The following is a 23796-nucleotide window of genomic DNA, read 5'->3' as shown; positions in this document are numbered from 1 at the left end:
TCGGTTAGGCTTTGGGGCAGTAAGATTGTAGTGTGAGTGTAAAAAGCGCCTGAGTGGGAAACTGAAGGCGCAACATCACTTTTAAGGGACAGTTTCATATGGATTTAATAATCATTCTTACATTTCAATGAAACCAAACTGTCATAGTTGATTAAATACACAAACCCCTCGCTGCACTTTACCTGCACTTTCAGCAGACCTCCTAATACTTACATCACGGGGACTTTCATGAAAAAATAAAATTGTCATCGCATCCCAAACGACTTAAAATATTACAAAGCAATATAACTAAAGTAATCTCCTCTCTGCTGAGCGAGAGTGATTCTCTTCAAAACTGAACAGTGACATCATCAATGACGTAAGCATACTCTGGCTCGAAAGGTGAAATTGCAGTGGGAGGTGGGACAATTGTGCCTCAGCATGGTACAAGTCAACCATGCCTACAACCAAGTACACCCTTAAACACCACTGATTGGCCAGTGTGGCCACTGGGTGCCAACACACATACAGGGACACTGGAGCATTTTAAAGTCGTGTCAGTCAGCTGGTCTGTCTATGAGCTGACATACAAGCGATCCGTTTATGTGTCGACTGATCTTCGTGACTTTGAAACACTCTAGTGCCTGTGTATCTGTGTTTGTACTTGGCGAACAGTGGGTGAACTGATGACCTTAATAGCCAATCACAGTCATTTCTGTTGAGCACATAAACACAATGGCCAATCGCGCTCTAATGTAAGCGGGAAATGGATGTTTTAAAATTTCAGTACCAATTTCTACCAAAATTCCAGTATCATAACACCAATTCTTGGTGTGAAGTAGGGCTGCATGATTAATTGAAGGTGATATTTATGCGCATTTTGTCAGTAAAGCTGCTTCTGTTTTCAGTAAATCCCCAGGATGTGCTTTTGAGATGGTGAACTGTTTACTATACAAGCTATGCAAAGAATTCCCAGATGATTTGATCTACATGTTCCTGAAATTAAAGATTAACGTTTTGCGATTTGACATCTGTGGGTCGCTTTTGCAGTGATCTTTGGCTCAGTGTTGCTGCTACAATCAAAAGCATGTGGAAATCTCACTTTTAATCATTTATTTTGCTGTTTATTTGCAGTTTTAATATGAAAGATTTACTTCTGATCCCAGAGCTGTGTTTCCCTGACAAGATGTGCATGAGAATCGCCACTATTAATTTTTTCGTGATCTCCATTTCATTTCAATGAATCGTGAAGCCCTAATGTGAACCCAGTACCAGAGCATTTGGGTTCAAGAACCTGCAACTTTCTGGTTCCCCAACTCTGAGTCTTAACCATTACCCCACACTTCAGCGGTAACTGTAAACGATCTGGTTACACTAGGTGCCATTGTGTCCTAGCGTTGCATTGATGTGGTCTGTATTGTCAGCACAGGCCTCTTATGGCCCGCCTGTGATTGTTTGCATGATACTGGTGGAGGGTGAGAGCTCAAGGACTGTGTGGTCAGTTTCATGTGTCATGTAAACTCCTGCCCGCCAGAGAGACGCCTGCAACTAAAACCTTAAGTGCAGCCACTGGCACCAGAGAACAAACCCTTCACCCCTTCCAGAAGACCACAACATGCGGGCATTGTCTCGCCATCTCTCCTTCTGGCTTACTGAGTGACATGCAAACACACTCTCACGCTGATGGAGTGAGGGATCAAATGTAATCAATCCTTTAAAATCTCTGCCACTCCATTTTGATCCATATGCCACTGTAGCACTCTTATTCCTGCGAGGCGAGCGTTTTTGACACTAGGATGAGATCTTCAGAGCTTCATCTTCAAGAACAAACAGTTCATTATGCATGTTTGTTGTATTGTGTCTGCGCGCTGGCTTATTTGATTGTTCAGGGTGTTGTAAGGAAGGAAATGACAAAGTCTGGTTTAATTTGTTGAGAGTGAGTCATCTGCCTTGTGTTGAAGCTGTGAAAGGGAAAAGATGCCTGCTGTCGATGCATTCTCTTAGGGAAGGAATCCGCTGGCAGAGGCACACAGGGTTCTCTTAGGCGAGAAAAAAAGAGGGTCATGGGTCAAAGGACACAACCTCTCACGATCCCAAACAAATAAAGCATTCTTGGCATTTTTAGTGTGCAAAAATACATGGCTTTCCCGAACAGTGCACTGTTTGATACAAAGTCCTAAACATGTCCAGATACTTTCTCAACTGGAACTGAAGTGAAGAATGGAGCTTTATAGAAACATCTGATTAAATTCCTGCCAGGGTTACATTTCACCCCAAAATAAGATAAAAAGGAAAACTGTTTGTTGCAGATTTCATCAGAAATTCAGCGCTTGTATTCAACTATAATGAAGCGATTTTGAATTTCTCTAAAAATAATGGCTCCATGTGCGTTCGGGGACAAAATTTTTTCATGAAAGCATTCTGGCTATACACATTTTTGACTGTCTGCCTTCTGAATTTTACATCCAGATTTAATTATCATGAAATATTTGTCTATTTTTCTTCTATCTTTTTTTTAACTCAATGTTAAATAAGTATTTGCACAAAACATTTAGGCCTTTATTTTAACGATCTAGGCACAAAGTCTAAAGCGCATGGCGCAAAAGCATTAAGGGCGTTTCCACTTTTGCTGTTTTCAGGATGGAAAAATACAGTCTGCACCCTGGTGCATGGTCTAACAGAGTTGTGCTTATTCTCTTTATGAGTTATGGGTGGGTTTTGAGCATAATGTACATTAAATAGTCTCATCTCCCATTTTCTTTAAGAGTCAGTTGCATCACGCCATGGCGCATTTACTATTTACACAGTGGAATTTGTAAGTGGAAAATCTGAACCCTTCACTGGTGCTACTCACACTATGCCATCCGTACCGTGCCCAGGCCCGTTTCCCGGATTGTTTGAGAAGTGTGAGTGCGCTGAATCGGGCTCAAGCACGGTTCACTTGGCCAGCCCTGGCCCGGTTGGAAGAGGTGGGCCTGAGCGCGGTTCAGTTGGGCTTTGGTGCGGTATGCTTGTATGTGAGTGTAAAACACGCCAAAGCCCGAAACTGAAAGCGAGACGTGACTTTTAGGGGCCGTTTCATATGGATTTATTAATCATTCTTACTGTTCAATGAACGCAAACTGCCGTAGATTATTAAAGACGCAAACCCCTCACTGCACCACAGCTGCGCACCTTTAGTAGACCTCCTCATTCCTGCAGCACGAGAGCTTTATGATTGTTTATGAGTGCCAAAAGTGACGGATCTGTTTAGCAAAATATCTGACTGCGTGTCACCACATCCCTAAGGACTGTTTGGCGAAATATTTGACTGCATGTCACTGCATATAAAGCGACTGAAATTATATAACAAGAGCAATCTCCACTGTACTGAGCGAGAGCGCTCACATCGCAGCATCGATGACGTAAGCGTACCCAGGCCCAATTAGTGTGAGTGCGGGCCGTCGGGGGAGACGGGAGGGGGGACAAGCGTGCTTTGGCCCGGTTCGAGGCAACTGTACCTAGTGTTAGTACGGCCTTAAACAGACCATCTGCCGCACTGATAAAGAACGAGTGTCCTCCATTTGGCCTCTTTACTTTTACTTTTTACTTTACCTCTTTCGTGGATAAGGAAATGGTGTATGCAAACCACTGAAGACATCCATTAGCCTACATATTTAAATTAGTTTAAGCTCAAAGATTTGTTTCAAAACTATTCTAAATTTAGTTCTAATTTCCTGCAAACAAATGAATGAACAGTAATAACAAAGTGTGGTAAAAAAAAAAATGTTATATCCAAATGTCGCATATGTCTCCAAAACCCAACAGGTGGAAATTTCAAAGTTTGTTTTTAATAAAACAAATATAAATTGGCATATAATTAATAATAATAATAATAACATTATACAGAAGCAAGCTGTCATGAATAAATTGAAAAAAGCCTTCCCGACATGAAAAAGGCTGGAAGGTAGTGGTTTTTATGTTCATGTAGAAAATAATACATTTTGTTACATTTTAATCATTTAATTCATTTACATTTGTAAAGATATTTTCATATTGCTGTACATACTGTGTGTATTAAGCAATGTGTACGCATTTAAGGCGCACAACTAATGCGCTCTGCGCTGGACTTTAGGCCTCTGTGCTGGACCTGGTTTGTGTTAAGGCAATGCGCCTAAACATACCTTTCTAGACCAGAACACCCATGAGTCCACAGAGCGGTGAAAATTGATTTACTATTTAAAAAACGTGGTGCAAAACGGGAAAATTAAGGTTGTGTTGGTCGGAAAATTGCAACAAATCACGCCAATCACGTTTTGTGCCTTATTGTGCCGGGTGTATGATAGAGCCTGTAGTGTCTGTAGCATTTGTCTTTAGTATTTCAGATATAAATTAATTTTGTGTCCGTCACTACAATCTGGTCAACTCTGGTTATAAAAAGAAACAACAATCTTTAAAGCCCTGAAATCATGTGACTTGCTTCAAGTGATGTCACTTACTTTGGCTGGAAACAAAGACATGTCATTATTCTGCTATCATTATTTTGTACAAAGTGTTTAGTATACACCAATAGAAGATTCATTCTTTGTTATAGTGACTTTCTCATTCACTTTTTTAAAAAAACGACATGATGAAAATGCTAAAATTGCTGTTTTAGACATGCCATGTGGTGTGTGGTTTGAGGCTAACTCTCTAACTGTCAAATCTGTTAGTGGTTTTAAAAATGCTATAGTGACTACGTTTAACATGGACATCAGTAATAAAATTATTTGCTTTAATCTGAAGACAATAATATGATGGTGTTTACATGAGTTGTTTTTCGAATGTTCCTTTCATGATCCAGTTTCACATGTTATAGCACTTAATTTGATTAACCTCATTGCGTTACCATGTAGTTTACATTTCCTCTGGAGTTTCATGTAATTTAAGGTTTTTGATTGGTCAACTTTAACTGCAGTTTGGCATTTTCACTTTAATTCAGGAATATTTCATGCATGCCTCCTGTGACAAGCAAGATATTGTATGCGAGTAAGATGGAAGAGTGTTGTTTTAATGGAATTTGATACAACATGCCGTATGGGAAAATAACCTCAGCATTTTGCGATGCAGATGTCGGTGGTCACCTGCATGACTCTGTAGGTGCAGAGAGAATAGTGTCAAACAGCCATGTGTGTATAGACAATCCTGCCGCAAAATGTGGCGAAGATCCTACACGACAGTAATAGTTTGATTGAGGTGTTTACATGTCTGTACTGCGCTTCAATAATGCGACTAAAATCGGCAAACTCCACGTCTTATTTCGATTTTTGTTTACTTCAATTATGACTTTAGTCTGATTAAAATAATCAAACGTTACTTTTTACATGTTAGACTCTTCATCAGAATATTGTCTTAATCAAATAAAAAATTTGATTATTGATGTTTATGTAAAGGTACTCAATGTGTTAAGTTTTTTTTTATCAAACATTTCTATTACATTGAAGCATTTTGCATGTTTTAACATGAATAATACAACAAATGCTGCCATGTATGAGTTTTTGAATTTATTTTTAATGTTACAGTCGTGGTGCTTCATTACTGTAATAAAAATTCTAAAATAATAATGTTATTAAAAATGTATAATGAAACCATTTTGAATAGGGCTGTGCATCAACAAACAGCTCACAAATAAATTGTGACACGTATATATTATAAGAAACATCATATTGTGATTAGATCGAAAATGAAACCAAATCATCGCGTGAGAGACACTAAATGGACAGCGTAAATATGCAGTATCAATTTCAGTCTCTGTCAAGCATTTGCTTAACTTAGTTTTCCATCACACATCTCCTAGAAGCATCTCTGACCACACTGAGAAACTGTGGTTTTGGGGCTTTGCGCTAATTTAGGTCTTTGTTAGTTGCACTATAGGTAACGTCAGTGAATACAAATACCAAAACACATATTCAAAGGTAAAGGGCGATACCATTTTTAATTCTTTATAGGGCACTCATTAAAATACTCATTGTGAAAAAGATATGTTTATAAAAGTTTAAAATTAAAAAACCTATATCATATAACCTTCAGTATATGTTGTCATATATAAAGTACATAAAAATAAATTCATACTTTCATACATTCATAAATTCATACATTCATTCATATAATTCAATTTATTTGTATGTACTTATTTTTTATTTTTATGAAAAAGATATGTTTATAAAGGTTTAAAATTAAAAAACCTATATCATATAACCTTCAGTATATGTTGTCATATATAAAGTACATATATATATAATATATATATATATATATATATATATATATATATATATATATATATATATATATATATATATATATATATATATATATATATATATATATATATATATATATCCCAGATACTGGAGATCAAAAATCTATGTAATTTGGTCTGGAGTGGTTTGAGCATGCGAATATGGTCAAACAATGTTGCAACATACTGCAAGACAGTGACATTGTCCAGTGCAAACCTGTATTACTCCATTGTTACAAAAAAATACAAACGCTTCAGAAATGTTTCGCAGTATCACTGATTTCCATGTGTTTACCGTGTCTGTTTTGGCTTCAGTTCTCAGGAGAGTCATCCTCAAAGTGGCCATCCTCTGTACAGCCACGGCGTGTGCAAGTGGCCAGGCTGCGACGCTGTTTTCGGTGACTTCCAGTCATTCCTCAAGTGAGTCTCCAGCTCTCATCCTTTTCGTTTTATTACGCTGTTTGTCCTGGTTGCAACCATATGCAACCCTAATTTAATTATCATTTCTGAATGCGCCCGCTGCCTTTTTACAGCTTCTTTTATGTGTCTGTTCCTTTTACTCTGTTTACTTGTTTCATGTTTTTTAGTTGTTGTTGTTGTCCATTTTCTACCTTGTATAAATGCATCTACCGCCCATGTCTCTTTATTTTCTTTTGGTTTCCTTCTCTGTTTCTCTCTCCCCTGTGGCGGTGCAGCCGTGGGGCCCCTCAGGGTTGAGCTCAGTGCACTGATAAACAGAGTACCCATGGTGATCCTGGCCATCCCTCCCAAAACAAACAACAGGAGGATGTTTATCTGTGCCCCTTCCACTGACCCTGACCCCTGCTCCCCGTCCCAGACCCCGCCCTGTGTATTGCCACAACACTGCCTTTGTTCCCGGCCTCAGTCACAACTCCACTATTAAAAACATGCTCATAACTATTGCTTTATAATGGGCTTTGTGTACTGTTTTCAGCCTCAGATGTTGCTTTGCATCAGAATGCCAATAAAAATGAATGGAATAGCAAATGAAAAACTATTGAATGCTAATTTCAAGAATACTCTTTCATGGATGTATGCTTGAACATGATGTAGTGGCTGGAGAGTATCGGAGCAGTTTAATTGTTAGTGGTTTTGTTTGTTGAAGAAGCTGATTGATTGGATAAAAGACTTGCACAGATTTTGTTTGAATACAGCGCCCTCTAGTCTTCAGTATGGAACGGTCTTGCTGACTGTTGGGGTATGTTCAAACAAATGGTTCCTTGAATCATTTTAAATTGTTTATTCAACAAATTCAAAGACTTTTTTTTATTTTGGTGATAATGAATTTATAACGGTAGCTATCAATATTGACACACCACCCTTTAAAAGAAATGATCACCTTTATTCAATAAGTATATATTAAATTGATTTAAATTTGTAGTAAAAAGCATTTTCAATTTTATTAAAGTTTAATACTTTAGTTTTTTTTTTTATTCATCAAAGAGTATTAAGCAGCACAAACATATTTAATATAAATAATATAACATGTTTCTTGAGCATCATATTTTTTAAGCGCAACTTTTCTGACAGTGGGCGATCTTTCAAAAGCATTAAAAAAACTCACTTGCCTGAGTCTTGAACACATGACGTGTAGGGTACATAAAAATTTTAGTACACCCAAAAAATTAAAATTGTGTCAATTACTCGTATCGTTCCATACAATTGAGACCTTCATTCATCATGAGAACACAATTGAAGATATTTGAAGTGAAATCTGAGAGCTCGCAGCTCGGTCATTCTTCGAAGACGGCAATGTTTCTGACTTGTTCCAAGAGATGGCCATATGCCCTCAGTGGTTCAAACATAACATCTGCTTGGTTTGTGTGACGTTGCGAGAAGCGGCTTCTGAGTCCAAGCAATCTATCAAACTATATGGGGAGACTCAATAAATGGTAATAATAAACATTCACAAGGCTATGTAATAATTTTGAAAATCACAATCACTATATATATGTATTTATATATATGTGTGTGTGTGTGTGTGTGTGTGTGTGTGTGTGTGTGTGTGTGTGTGTGTGTGTGTTTGTGTATGTATATATTTAAACATTGCTATTTCAATTTGATTTGCTATTTAATTTTGCACACAAGGTTCAGCTAAGTGTTCTATATCGAAGCTTCTTGCTGCTAAAATGAAGCTTCTTACTGCTAACAAACGTGTTAGTTTAAAAAGGAACTGAAAAGATATTAACTTACTCCAACTTTTGTTCAAATTTGTTTACAAATATTCAGAAATTAAAGCATTAATTTTTCTCTAGAGCAAACAGCAGTGACTTATGGCGTTAGATATCTCTTGGTGCCTTTGTGATGTTTTTTTTTATATGGTGTAACAGCTGCAAACAACTCTGAAATTGTACTTGGCTGTTGCTTGCTACTAGATTGAGTGCCATTAGCAATACTTTTAGTTGGCTTTTTAGCAAGACCCTCCTCATATAGCCACCTGTGGTGCTTTTTTAGGTGCTGGATGTTGTATTTTCTTGTGCTGTGGCAACAGTTCTGTTACAGCTCTTACAAATTACCCGTTTTTGTTTAGTGTATGTGATTTTAAAACCAAAATATTCCCATATTACCATGGTGCTGTTTTACTTTAATATGAATTCATCTAATATTATGCTTCTGGAGCGGCAGATGCCGTAATTCCACTTGTCCGTGCTTTCCTGCTTGTTTGTTTTATTGTGAACTTTCTGCATAGTTTGGTCTCGCAATTCTGATTGGGTAAACAAGTGTGTCCCCACTTAATTGGTGAAAAAAAGACTATTACACACAGATGGCAGTCACGCATTTGCTCTGAATGGGGGAAATTATATAATACATATATTTCATATCGCTGCCTATTATGATTAGTTAAACACAACGTTTCAAATTGCTACTGCGTTTTCGATTAATTGCACAGCTCTAATATCCATGCCTAATAACCGATGGCTAGAAATATTGGTGTTTGTGATGCAGCTTGTCCTGTGGTCTACACTATGGTTTTAAATAAAATTCACTTTAATGTGTGATATGACTAAAAAGTGTTCATAAACAAATATTTTCTCAATTCAAACGAGTAGCGGCTTGGACCCAGAAACAGTATTTTATACATCACGAATTAACAAGTGGATAGTGAAACTATAGGAACATTTTTATGCACACATAACACGAGAAAAGCGACTTTATACAACAGTGTTTTTCTCCTCAGTGTCAGTATAGGGTGCATGTTTACGAGAGTGGGCCACACTAAAGTCGTATAGCTCAAATGTGCCTGTGCTTTGTTTTAAATAGAGGAAGTTAGACATTTAGAGTATACAGAATTATTCTCATAGAATGATCATTTTTAAATCGAACCATAGAAGGGATATGGTCTGTTTGAGGATGTGTTTTGCTAGTTTTTTGGTCTTTGAACAAGCTGGGACAGTCTGTTTGTGGAGGATGAGGGAGCACTCAGATTTTATCTAAAATATCTTCATTGATATTCTGAAGATGAAAAATTGCATTTGTGAGCAATTAATATCACAATGAAAACTTTTGGGTGAACTAACCCTTTAAACAAATGCTAGAAATAATAACCACCTACTTGGTAAAGTGATTCAAACTACTGACAATGCAGTAATTGTGTTCTACTAGTACCGATTTTGTGTTTGCAAATAAAACTTATTTTCAGAGTCAACTTCAGGCAAGCCAGAGCAAGTTGTTTTGTATATATAACATTACATGTGTAGTGGTGATTCAGTCAAGATAAGGAGAATCCAGGTGACAACTGAACTTTTAAGGATAGTTCATTGAAAAATGAACAAATATCTATTAATCAGCATTCAATTACTATTTATTTTTCATCAGTAGATTATCAAAGATGTTTAGCTGAAACTGCTCCTGCCCTGCTGATTAATATAATATGAAAACAACATCTATTCAAGCAAAACAGAATTATAACCTGTGGCTTCTGATGATACATTGAAGTGAATCAGTCAATCTGTGAGAAAAACAACTCTCTTTATTTTATTTTATTAACTTGAATCCAGAGCCTTTTGTGTAAGTTAGTTCTTTTAACCTTCTTTTAAATTTTATGATTAAAGTACCACAGTTTAGGCTAAAAATTGTCTGTATTTGTTGTCTTAATTGAATTGAGGGTTAATAGATTGACTTTTATGGCTATAGACTATAAGAACAAGTAGTGAAAGTAAATGAAAAGGGCAATGATTTGTCATGTCATTTATTCATGTCATGCGTTCTTTGTAAATTGACTGTCGGCATTTGTGTGTTGTTTAGGCATTTGAACAGTGAACACGCTCTGGATGACAAGAGCACAGCGCAGTGCCGAGTTCAGATGCAGGTGGTTCAGCAGCTGGAACTGCAGGTAAAACCTCACAAACATTCACCACAACAGCCTTTGCTCTGGCCCAAACTGGTTCTGCTCTTGCTGATATTTAATTTTGATTAGACTAAAAAAATGTTTGTTTTCAGCTTTGCATGTAGTCGAACATCCTGCTCTAATCTGAGCTCTAATCTTTTTCCTGCTCTGTATGTGCTGTATGTACACATGAAGAAATATCCCAGCACGTGAAAACTAGACAACACATAGCTCTGGGTTTATCAATGGCCCATTTCTGTTGTGTTTGTGTTTGTCAAACAGCTTGCTAAAGACAAAGAACGCCTTCAGGCCATGATGGCCCACCTTCATGTCAAGTCTACTGAGACCAAACCAGCCCCTCAACCGGTAAATAAAATTCTTTAATCGAATTAATTACACTTTATTCAATTCAACTTAAGATATTATTTTGTGCTGCTTCTGTCAAGTTCTAAATGTTATTATTGTGATAAATGCAAAAAGCCTTAAAGTGGACATTTACAAAAATAAGCATGACATTTTTATGTATAAATAAATAAATAAATTAATAGGTTTTTTTTTTTATTTACAGACCATTTACTGTAGCTCCAAAACAGCTTTTTAATTAAAAAAATCCCAATAGAAAGGTGGGATTTTGGATGAATGATCTATTTATTTCAGTAAATGAGTAAATATTTATTTCTATCGAAAATGTAAAATTTTGTTTAAATAACCTATCCTCTAAACCAGAGATGCCCAAAGTAGGGCCTTCGGGCCAAAGTTGGCCCATTGTAACCTTTGATTTGGCCCACCGTGAGAGAGAAGATCGTCATTTCTAATTTGACGTAGCTTCTTTTTTTTATTTTTATTGCTTAGCTACAAAAAAAGCAAACTAAAATTAAATACAATATTTTTTATAGATGCTTACAAATGAGACATTAGCTGCATTTCTACTATTGGGCCTAAAGCGAGTGAACTAGGGCCAGTCGCATTTCCACTGTCACTTCCTAGGCCTGATAGGGCCAAAGTGGGGCTTTATCTGTGCCAGTGGCCGGTCTTTTTGCGGCCCGCCGATTAACTTGGGCAAAAGAGGGCCCTCTGGGGCTTCAGAGTGGAGTGAAAGTAGAGGCAGAGTTTGCCAGAGTCTGGTAAAGATGGCGTGTTGCCATTACACTAGTTTTCCAATAGCACAGGTGTACATGAGCCAAATAAAAAAAAAACAAATAAATAAGGGAAAGTAAAATGTATAGCTGGTCAGTTTAAGATAGGCTATTCCATAAAATGCCTTATAAGCTAGGGGTCTTTTTGGTTACGATCGCCCTTATGTTTCCCTTTTAAACGTTAGGTTAATATAAAGCAATGATTTATAGTCATTTTTAAATCCTATTAAATAAGTTAGGAAATCAGCCATGGCAACTATATGTACCACTAGCCTCAATCAAGTTTTTTTTTTTTTGGCCCTTCATATGAAAATTTTTGGGCACCCCTGCTCTAAATAATACACTAAAACTGCCAACAGAGGGCGCTAAAGTCTAATGAATAGGATGAATATTCATTAAAGCAATGATGTAAACAACAGTTTGATTAGTTTAAAAGGCAGATTCATTTAGAAAAGAGACACACAGCAGTGGCTTTAAGAGTAATGTTTAATAAGCAGACAACATTGTGATGTTGATATCAGAATATTAAATTGCAGATTTATTCAACAGTTATTCAACTTCAGAAACCCCAGTTGAATATTACCAGTATTGATTTTAACCAATTGTATTAAAGTTCTTCAAATGTGTCTTTAAAAACAGTCAACATTTTTGAAAATGACACATTCAAAACATCATCATTAGGACATTTTAATGTAAATATTAAGTTTTAGTGAAATGTTAAGTAAAGTAAGTACCTTAATGCACCGTAAAAAAAAAAAAAGTTGGCTCAACTTAAAATATTAATGCAATAAACTTCAGGACATTTAAGTTGACTCAACATTCAACCCAAGTGGTGCTATATATGGGTGTGAATTAAAATGTGCTTGATTTGAAATTATTAGTGGTTTTAAAAGTTCTTGATTTTGGTGTCAATGAAAGAGTGGGAACCCTCTATATTGCTTTTATTATATGATACAGATAAGATCAAAACAGGGTATTTTGGCTCCAATATCCTAAACTTTTAAAGCTGTATAACTGCATTCTACAGGCAGAAGCAGGTTGTTGTTCTGCATCATGCTTCCCAACCAGTGAATCTGGAGGCGGATGCCTTAATTGTGTTAAATATTTTCCACAACTAATTAAAGTGTTAAATTGACAGCCCTGTTCTCAACGTACTTCCCTGACCAAGAGACAAACAGTCATATTTGTTTTTCTTAGGTGAATCTGGTGTCCAACCTCACTCTTGCCAAGGTGACCGTTCCCAAGAGCACTCCATCTATGAGCCTGTCCCAGAGTGCCACTGCCCCATCCACGCCACTCACGTCGCTCCCTCAGACGCCCTCCGTCATCATCCCCACCAGCCTGCACAGCATGGGCCCCATACGCAAGCGCTACTCTGACAAATTCAACATAGCCATGGACCAAGGTGACACTGCTGACCTCTTACTGCCAATGTCACTGTTACTGTTGTTAATAATAATACGCTGATTATTTATCTGTCAATACATCACAGAGCTGTTTGAATTGTTTACCTTTTTGGTTTTATTATTCATATTTGTATTATTCAATCGAATGCTCTTGATAGAAGCATTTTGGTTAATATTTGTATTAGAGATGCACGATTAATTGCAATTTTGATTCAAACAACGATGTAATCTAAATTCTAATGACTATGAATAGCAGGTTTATTAAAGGTTTGAAGATAAGCTACAATCAAATGTATGTTTGACCCAGAAACAGCATTTATAATGCATGCTTATAAAACCGATTCAGGGCCTGTGCATACGGGGATGATTTTGACTTGCACTTATCACTGAATTTCAGTACCTTGTGACTAAACAAAGGGTGCAAATAGGAATGCTCCGATCAATCGACCAAACATCGGTATCGGCCGATAATCACATTTCATGACTTACTCGTCAATCTGGCCGATCTCATTAACTGTTTACAAGCAGAGGAAGATGTTCGTGCATTACTGTATATTATACATAGCCTAAAGCAGCCACAACACGTAAGGAGGTAAATGATGCGTGGGCTGTGAGCAATCGATATGCTCGTGTCACAACAGCTAAAATACATACAGATGTGGTGCGATTTGTTATACAGTCTATTGAGTGTTTATACAGTCTAAAGCTGCTTCTGGCTATGACATGTTCGCACCTAAATGGTTATAAGAGATGTGTTTAAAGTCTTATGTGCAGCATCCTTAATTTATTTTCTTTGGTAAGGTGAGAGCTACTCTTAAAGAGCCATAAACTCGCCCCTGTCTCAGTGGGGTGTTTTTGACCACTAGTTTGAAAAAAGTCAGGAAAGTGGGTGAGTCCAACTCTGTTTAGGTGGGAGTGTTGAGTGGTGAAAAAGGGAAGGGTTTGCATAAAAATGGGAGTTTCAGTTCAAGCATACACTGATGTTCACAGAGGCAAAACAACACAGGCGCAAGGGAGAAAGACAGTGACTATGTTCACATGAACGTCAGTTATCAAATTATTTGCTAAATTATTAATTTGTCGACTTTAACTGCAGTTTGGCGCTTTCACTTTCATTCAGAAACAATTAATGCATGCTCCTGTGACAAACAAGATACTGGATGCGGGGAACTACTTTAAGAGTGTAGTTTTAATGGGATTTTTGATACCACACGCCGTATGGGAGAAAAAACAACCTCTGCATTTATTGGTAACTTAGATGCACTCGGTAGGTAGCCTCAGAAACATGTGTGTATAGACTATTAAAAATGCAGAAGAAAAATCAACTATCCTGCACTCTGCAAGTGTTTAAAGGAAAAGGCACGTTTACCGGAACCGGAACTTCAAGTTTGGTATTGGTATCTGGATGAACAACAAGTCTTTTGAATCTTTTATTATTTATTCATTCATTCATTTTGTTTTCGGCTTAGTCCCTTTACTAATCTGGGGTCGCTACAGTGGAATGTACCGCCAACTTATCCAGCACATGTTTTACTCAGCGGATGCCCTTCCAGCTGCAACCCATCTCTGAGAAACATCCATACAAACGTATTGACACTCATACGCTACAGACAATTTAACTCACCCGATTCACCTGTACCACATGTCTTTAGACTGTGGGGAAAACTGGAGCACCCGGAGGAAACCCTCGCGAATGCAGGGAGAACATGCAAACTCCACACAGAAACACCAACTGACCCAGCCGAGGCTCGAACCAGTGACCTTCTTGCTGTGAGGCAACAGCACTACCTACTGCGCCACGGCGTCGCCGAATCTTTTATTAATAAATCAATATTTTTAAAAAAGATGCCCTTTAGGATTTAAACATCAGCTGAATGTTTTCATTCACTTAGAGCTGTGTTGCACTCTACATTGGAAAGTCATTTTTGAAAATCCTTAATAGGAGCTCTTTTAAAAAAAAAAACCTAATTTCTGTGATCCAATGGAATTTGATGCTTCAAAAGAAGGTTGTAACACAGGTTATAGCAATTGTTGGCGACAAGCAACCTTTTTTTATTTGTCACTAAATAAATTGGGTCAAGAATTTTTTCAAACATTCCATAATTAGCCTTTTGCCTTTTCTTTTTTTCTGCAAAACGATGTCGAAAATGCTTCACCCATTTTCAAGACCTTTTAAAAAATATGTTTTAATAAATGTGTAACTGACATCTTTTCTGTCTCGTAGATATTGTGCAGAATAAAGAGTTCTACCTCAGTGCTGAGGTCAGGCCTCCATTCACATATGCAGCTTTGATCAGACAGGTAAGAAACTGATCCCTCATGACTGCTCCATCCTTCTGATCAGTAAGACTTTAGAAATGAATTTCAGTTAAACCTACTTTTCCCAGTCATCAGCTGCCACATGCTAGAGGCTAATGTTAAAAAAGTGCTCATCTTATTCTCTTTTTATTTCCAGGCCATTCTGGAGTCTCCAGAAAAGCAGCTAACACTAAACGAGATCTACAACTGGTTCACTCGAACATTTGCATATTTCAGACGCAACGCAGCGACGTGGAAGGTAACTAAAGAGATCCGATCTGAAATGTTTTTTTGTGCTTTGCATCAGTTTGTTCATTTATCCTATGATCTTAGAATGCAGTTCGCCACAACCTCAGTCTCCACAAGTGTTTCGTACGAGTGGAGAATGTGAAGGGGGCCGTTTGGACAGTGGATGAGCTGGAGTTTCAGAAAAGACGGCCGCAGAAGATCACTGGGTAAGTACACTTTTGCATTGGTCAATTTAGATTTGAAGGGATTTTTCAGTGTGGTCTGTGATGCTATTGATGTTTCTACAGCTCTCCTCTGGTGAAGAACATCCAGTCCAATCTGGCTCAGAGTCCTGCACTGTCTGCTCTACAGGTCTGGATTATCTCCGTTACTCAACCGTACACTGCCTTGTCAGTCTTTAGGGTTTGGTTAATAAAAAAAGTTTCTAATGCTCAGCAATCATTTGTTTATTTGATAAATGATACAGTCAAAATATGAATAATATTGTGGAATATAAAATAACTGTTTTCCTTTTGTGATATATTTAAAAGTGCTAAGATATTTTATTTTTTTGTAAAATTTCAGCCTTATTATTCCAGTCTTCCCATGATCCTTCAGAAATCATTGTGATATGATAATATTCAAATCCTAATCTTTTTTTTTTATTATCAGTTGAATTTTAGGTTGGCACTAGGACTGCCAAGTGTTGTCATATACCTAAACATACAGCTGGTAAAATTTACCCATGCACATGACTTTGACGTGGCTTAAAATGTATTATGCCAATGTCTTCACAATGTTATATCCCCAAAGAGGATTACTATTTGTTGCTAGCTATTTTGCTGAGCTTGGCCGAGGATGGGCCACTAATTTATGTTGTCAGCTAAATTGACATCCATTGAAAATAAAGGCTTTATAAACTATAATTAAATTTGACCTGCTGGCACTAGTAGGTATAAATTTCCCATTTTTTTTTGTCTATTTTATATTGTAGACTAACAGGAGATTGCAATTAACACAATTTTAGTAAAAGTCACTGGGTGGGAGACTTAGATTTTTCATTGAAAAAAAAAATGAAGAGAAGCTATGGTTAAATTTGACCGCATGGTGGTTCTAGTGTTGAGAGAAAATCATTTATTTGTAATAGAATTCTTTGTAGCATTCAACTTTCATTCACTTTAGTGGTTGTTTGCTGAATGAAAGTGCCATGGCACATTTCCACTGTGTGGTATGGTTTGGTACTGTACAGTACAGTCAGTTTTGAATATGTTACTTTAAAAAGTAAATAATTACTGATTACATCATTAAAATAGTATTTAAATTACTTTTTCAATTGCGTTGTCTGAAAAGTTACATAATTACTCAACTACCTATTTAATTACTTGACTCAATACTACTCAAAATCCTTAGAAATCTCATTGCATGTAGATTCAATTAAAGATTGGATTAATTTATTTAAATATGAATCAAACTAGACTTTAGTTTTAAAAATGTTTAATTTCTTGAAAAATGTTTAAAATTAATCTAATTAAATACATTCACACTTAAGTATAGGCAATCAGCTTGATCTGTTTACAGTATTTAAGGCAAGTACTTTAGGTACAGGTAACTATATACATTAAGAACATAAGTAACTGATTCAATTACCTAAAAAAATTATCTTTTTGCTATTACAGTGGATAAGTCATTTAATTACAGTAACTAGTTACTTTGTAAATGATTACACCCTACATGAGTACAGTATGCATTCATTTCTGTTTTTTACTGTCAGAAGTATCAAAATAATACGCGTACATAACACTTTTTTTTGTCACCCTTTCGCATGGATGCCAAGCACAACAAAAATGTGGAGCTAATCTAGCTGCTGAACACTGATTGGTTAATGAGAATCGTCACTTGTTCATAAAACAAGCCAGGAGAATGAAAACACAGACAGCTTCATTTTTAAATACACAGCTGAAACACAACACCGTAATAATACAATCACTCTGTGCAACAATAAGACATGCTCAAACAAACAAGAACAGGATCTGCTTTATGTTCTTTACAGGGCTGTTCTTAAGTTGTATCTAAACGTGTGGAAAGTGTGCCACATGCTTTCTAGTAGCCTACACTTGTACATTTGAAATAATGAACTTGAGCATACAAAAGATGTAATATGTAAACAGCTTTCTTCTTGAGATAATCAATTGCATATTTTCTTTGAATATTAGGCCTACCAAGTATAGTTGGAAGTGTAAATGCTATCCGAATCTAAACATACTGTACTGAACAGTGCTTCTCAGTGGAAAGGAGGAATCAGTCTCTTTCCTGAGCCCACAGTTTTGAATGACTGTATAAAAGCTTTGTTTGTGCATTCATTTTTGTTTCTCCGTGATGTTAAACTGGTGTCTGTGTTCAGGCGGTGATGGTGGACAGCAGCCTGCCTCTGTATGGCTCTGCATCTATGGGAGCGTCCAGTCTGAAGGCTCTGTCTGGAGCTCTGCTTGAGGATTTAAGCCCTCATGATCATGATGAGGCTTCACACAGCGACTCCAGCCTCGAGCTCTCGCCTCTGCCTACATTGTGAGTCCAGTGCACGCAAACTAGGGCTGCACAGTATATACTTTCAGCATAGATAGTGCAATGTGTGAATCTGCAATAGTCACATCTCAGGGTCAGCAATGTCAAGTTAGGATTATAGTTGATCAGCACCACAGTTTAGAACATTTTTTGGAGGGGGTCACTGCAAAGTTTAACACTAAAATAGAGTGAAAGGTTTTCATTTGGATGTGTTTTAAGACCTGTGACTGTGTAAGATTTAAGCAAACTAAAAACCAAGAGGTTATAATGCAATGTAAACCAAATTTGATTGTATTTAATTATTTATACAATGAAGAATCTACATTATATGGTGTCATTTTCTATTCACCATTTCAATGTGATCATGTCATTGGCCCATGAACATTTCCCAAACTATTTCATAACTGAAGCAAGGCAATTCAATCATAACTTTGAAAAACAGCTATCGTAACATTATTAGTCAATATGTGGCTCTTTTAATATTCTCGGAGGCTATAAAGATGAAAAATGTAAAACAGGAAACACGTTGGGACCATTCTTTTTGTTTACATCCCTCAAAATGGTCTATATAGTTTTTGAATTTCTGTACCTCAATACTGTTAGATTCCACTTAAAACCATCAAATTCATTGGTATCTGTTCAATTGTATTGTAGTTTATGCAGATACTCCTCTACAAAATAATCAATGTAAAATGATGAATTTATTCCATATGGAGTCATCTTGTTAAGTTATATTCATATCACAATAAATATCGCAGACAAAATATTTTCAAATATCATGCAGTAACACAACTAACTAACACAAACACCATCACTAAATTATCTCAGATATTTTGAGCGCTGTTGAAGTTAAGGGCTGTGCAGTATTAGAAAAGACTGACATTGCAATGTTTGTTTCTATTTTTGCAATTCTATTTTGTGATCTGAAGAAATATAGACTATGTTTACCAGAGAGGTGGAGTAGCTGTATTAAAAATGAACGATGAAATGAAAACTTCAAAAAGTGTCTTTCATAATATGGTAGCGATCCAGAATACACTCATTTGCATGTCAATAATAACAGACATACTTCTGTATGTCATTAAAACACAATATAATAGCATGTATTTATTCAAATGTAAATGGGATGTCCCAGACTGAAGATTTCCTTAGTCGACCAGTTAAAGCCATGAGTAGACTAATTGGCTGTTTATTATACTTTAATAATAATTTAATCAGGCTTTCTTTAATCATTTAATCAGGCCAACTTCAGCAAGTACAGGGAAAACAGTTTGAGTTTAAGGGCTAAGAAAAATGTCTTTTGTAAGATTGTTTCTTGTTGTACAGAAATACTGTGGTAATAATAATCGTTAAAATTTGACATTTTAGAACTTACACATGCAGAAAACGGCACAGACAAATAATATGATTATGACTGTGTAGAGGGAAAAAACGGCATGGAGCTTTGCTGAATTTTTATAATTTGTTGATAAAACTACTTTTGAACTTGTTAACATTAAAACACACTGATTGTTAAAGAAACTAAAACAAATAAATATATTACAAATTGTAAAGTCACATGAAAACAATGTAAACAAACAAGGAAGTCTTTCCTTAGCTATTAAATATTTGTGTTACTCAAATATATAAATTTAATTAAACACAATGGATATACAGCAAACCAAAAGGGCCGAAGAGAAATAATGTTGAAAACGATGTTGAAACATGATCAGAACCTTAAAGGTATACATGAGAAAAAAACTGTTTAAGCATAAAGGGTTTACTTTAATAAGTTGCCAAACAAAAAGCCTATACATTAATTAAAACAAATAAATAAAATATTGGGTAACACCACGCTGGAACATTACAAAATATGGCCAATTATAACTAATCGTATCTATTTGTCATTTTCCCTTCAATTTCATTTTTTCATATTATGAGAAAGCAACACAAATTTGCCTATACGTTGTTGGGAAGAAGTTTCATGTTATTCTGAATGAACCTACCCTTAAAATAAATGAGCTCTGATGGAATAGATGTGGAAAGGATGGAGTGATGATGATCATTCACCAGGTGGATTTGCCAAATATGTGATTTTCTAACTGTCAACTTTTAAAATGCGCGAGTGCATGCTCAGCGCCCGCCTATGATGCTGCTTCGCTTGTTTATTTTTTTTTCCACGACTAATTGATTAATGAAAGCTTAGTTGACCATTCATGTTTTGGTTTACGATAAGGGGCTGATCCCACTAAATGCTTTTTTACGTTCCAAAAACGCGAAGCGCACCACACTGCCTTTTTTGTTGACAAGAAAAAAGAAGCATGTTACTTCTAAGCATCATGTTACTAGGCAACAATGGACCAGCTGGGTATTGTTCGAGAGTGTTGCTGTTGATGTTAATATAATTTTAATAATTAATATTGTGATATTCAAGATTTATGAGTCATACAGCAACGGATAACTCAAAACAGCAACCACAGTTTCTCCTCCATCTTCAAAAGTCTCCGTTGTTGTCTTGACAACACAAATACTGCAGGCATCCAAACGGAAATTCCGCCTCTGCTTTCATTTGATTGTAAAATGAAAAAGACGTGTGTGACATAACGTGCTATTTCCGCACAGTTCACTTTTTTTAACTGCAAGCACACTGGTAGGTTAAAACGCGAGGCGCGTAGGGCGCATAAGCAGTGAGCAAAACAATCATGGTTGTTAGTAAACCATTCAAAAAAGGCGCCTCTCAACGCAACAACAGCACGTTTGGTGTGATCGGCCCCTTAGGGGGCAGCTCTAACACTCAACACTAAAGGCTGATTTATACTTCTGCATCGAGTAATTAGCGTGACCCACGGCTCCTGTCTTGCTCGTAGTCGTGCATTAATACCTCTGTGTACTGTTTGTGTTGCTCTGCAATAACACTTCCGAAACGCTAGCAGGCAGCAGGTGTTTTTGTTCCTCTGTGTTCTTCGAGTTTCTTCACAGCTGTTTTGTTTTTTCTGAACGCTACCTTAACGTACAAGTAGCTAAAACTCGCTTCTTCTGAGGCGGTAACCAGCGCATGCTCAATGACTTTAATCTTAAGGTAAACACAAAGTTTCCTTCTGGAGCTCTTCATGGGACTCGACACTTGTAAACACTTGCTCCATTAGGGTTGCTGCTCAAAGCACCACCCACACTCGTCACCGATACCAAGCTGACCAATCGCAAAGCTTGCGCTATCATTGCAACATGTAGTTACTTTTTTGGGAGAGGTCAGTCTTGGCGTCAGTCATGGTAAAGGCTATGCGACGATCGATAAAGATTTCAATAAATGGCCTTATAATTAATAACTTAATGTAAAAAATGATGGTGTTTGTTTTCTGTATTCTAAATATATTTACATATATTGTGCGTGTATGTATCTATATATATATATATATATATATATATATATATATATATATATATACATACACATTACAGTACAAAGTTTTTTATTTGTAATGTTGTATCTCTCTCCACAGGCATCATTCTCAAATCAAAGAGGAGCAGATGGAGCCGGAGGACTACAGCGGCTCCATGTCTCCAGAAGCAGAAGAGCAGCAGAGTCCAGACACCAACCACACCAGCGACTACACCTCCACATCACCGCACGCTTTTCATTGCTGATCTCCACAACACAAGCTCTTCTTATTTATTGCCCCATTGACCCGTTTGAGCACACTGGTACTAAAGGGCTCCTCCATGTTTGAGAAGGACCTGCAGCTTCACGTCATCTGAGGTTAGTTAATGAAACACTACGAGACAACAACCGCTTTACCTGAAAGAGAAGACGTTTCTCTGTCAGCTTTCCACGAAACCGCTTCACCGCAGCTGTGAATGAAAAGCTCTTTATAGTCAAATGCGAGTTCGAATGACCTCAGAATCTGTAGGGTTAGTTGATGACGGTAACGTGTGGCCTTAAAATTCAGGCTGCTTAATGGTAGAATGGAAAATCGTGAATGTCTTTGTTGTTGTTTTTTTTACCTCGTTTATTATTTTTTTTCCATGATAAAAACCAAAGGGGAACATTTTTATAACCAGCACTTGATGATGAATGTTTGTTTTTTCTCATTTGATTAGTTTTATTTCCTCTCTTCTCGTTTGTACAGAAGGTTACTGTATTTCCATAATCCAAAAACATTTATGAAATATGAAATCGAGTCTCAAAAACGGTCCTAATCATTTAGTCATAGTACCAAAAGCTGAACCAAATTCATCCCTTTTTTTATTTGAGTATAATTTTTAATTTGTGTCTTGGTTTGATTTCTCTGTTGTAGAATTAATCACCAGTTACCAAAGATTGTGAATGCTGTTTTTAACGTTGTGTACCCTGTTTACATTCTCGCTTTTGATATGGCCAAGGCTTGATAAGTCTTCACTAGATGAGTTTAGGATGCATTTAATGTCGCCTTCGTGACATTTGAGCAGTTTTCATTGTAAACCGTAAAACATTTGATCTGACAACTTGTTATTGTGCTACAGAGAAAATAGTTGATGACAAGGAAAAGAATGCATCATTGCTGACTGAATAACGTGCATTACACATGTCCAAATAGAAATGGAGGACATCTATTTCAAATCAACTGTCAGTTTGTTCAATAATTCTGAATAAATGGCCTTATGATTAATAAATTCTTCTTGTATAAAAATGTGTTTTGTTTTATTTTAAATATATTGACAAACAACTGAAAATTGTACACTCGTGTGTAAATGATCAAATTCATATATGTAATTTATGTAAATGATCAAATTCATATATATATATATATATTTTATTACCTTATATTTACAAAAACTCATTATATATATATATATATATTATATATATTATATATATATATATATATATATATATATATATATATATATATATAATATATATATATATATATATATATAATGAGTTTTTGTAAATATAAGGTAATAAAATAACTTCCGGGAGCAGCTAGAGCTAGTGTATTTTGGGAAATTTTTCCTACCCCTTGGTTTCGAGTGTGGTCCTGAAAAATGGGTGCATACGGGGTGTATACCTACACCTTCAAGCTAAAGAGAATTGGGACACCAGTACCGCTTCACGGGGTAACGTACAGTCCGTAGATAAAATTACATATTGATTTTAAAAAGGGGTCTGAGTCTCCTCTGCGTGGGTTTATAACCCTTGGTGCCACAAAGTCTGTGTCTATGTGACACCTCACTTATCTAGAGGTAAGCCAGAGATGGTTGCCCGAAACTTCGAAAGAAATTCCTGCCTCCCTTTCTCCTGAGAGAGACACACACACACACACACAAGGAATCCGACACTGAAATGGACTCAGAAATCCTAAAAATTCAATGTCAAAGTAAATGTTATGTGTTTGTAAACTTTGTATTTCATTTCTGACTTTCCTTCCATATATCTCTCTCGGTATGCCCTTTTCAAGACACTAGACCAGCTAAGAATGCCTGAATCATGTTTATGTACTTCTAACCTTGTCAATATACAGCTTAAAGTGACATTTAAAGGCTTAACTAGGTTAATTAGGTTAACTAGGCAGGTTAGGGTAATTAGGCAAGTTATTATATAACGATGGTTTGTTTTGTAGA

At 36.5% G+C, this 23796-nt stretch overlaps 1 protein-coding gene across 9 annotated transcripts in view; it reads left to right on the top strand.

Moving 5' to 3' along the window:
- foxp1a (forkhead box P1a) overlaps positions 1 to 22862 on the top strand; it is an 84755-nt gene extending 61893 nt beyond the window's left edge. For 8 of the 9 annotated variants that reach the window (XM_087305908.1, XM_087305907.1, XM_087305904.1 and 5 more), the window contains 10 exons: positions 6554 to 6658; positions 10505 to 10592; positions 10869 to 10952; positions 12920 to 13127; positions 15353 to 15429; positions 15584 to 15685; positions 15760 to 15881; positions 15963 to 16026; positions 18056 to 18219; positions 21696 to 22862. In XM_087305908.1, the coding sequence (XP_087162034.1) occupies positions 6554 to 6658; positions 10505 to 10592; positions 10869 to 10952; positions 12920 to 13127; positions 15353 to 15429; positions 15584 to 15685; positions 15760 to 15881; positions 15963 to 16026; positions 18056 to 18219; positions 21696 to 21840 (1159 nt within the window). In that variant the 3' untranslated portion in view covers positions 21841 to 22862. 9 annotated transcript variants of the gene reach the window in all.
- Positions 22863 to 23796: the final 934 nt, after the last annotated feature.

The sequence above is a fragment of the Danio rerio genome, chromosome 23, assembly GCF_052040795.2.
Source record: "Danio rerio strain M-AB ecotype USA chromosome 23, GRCz13ab, whole genome shotgun sequence".
NCBI classification, from domain to species: Eukaryota; Metazoa; Chordata; class Actinopteri; order Cypriniformes; family Danionidae; genus Danio; species Danio rerio.
This window is presented reverse-complemented; position numbering and strand designations above follow the sequence as displayed.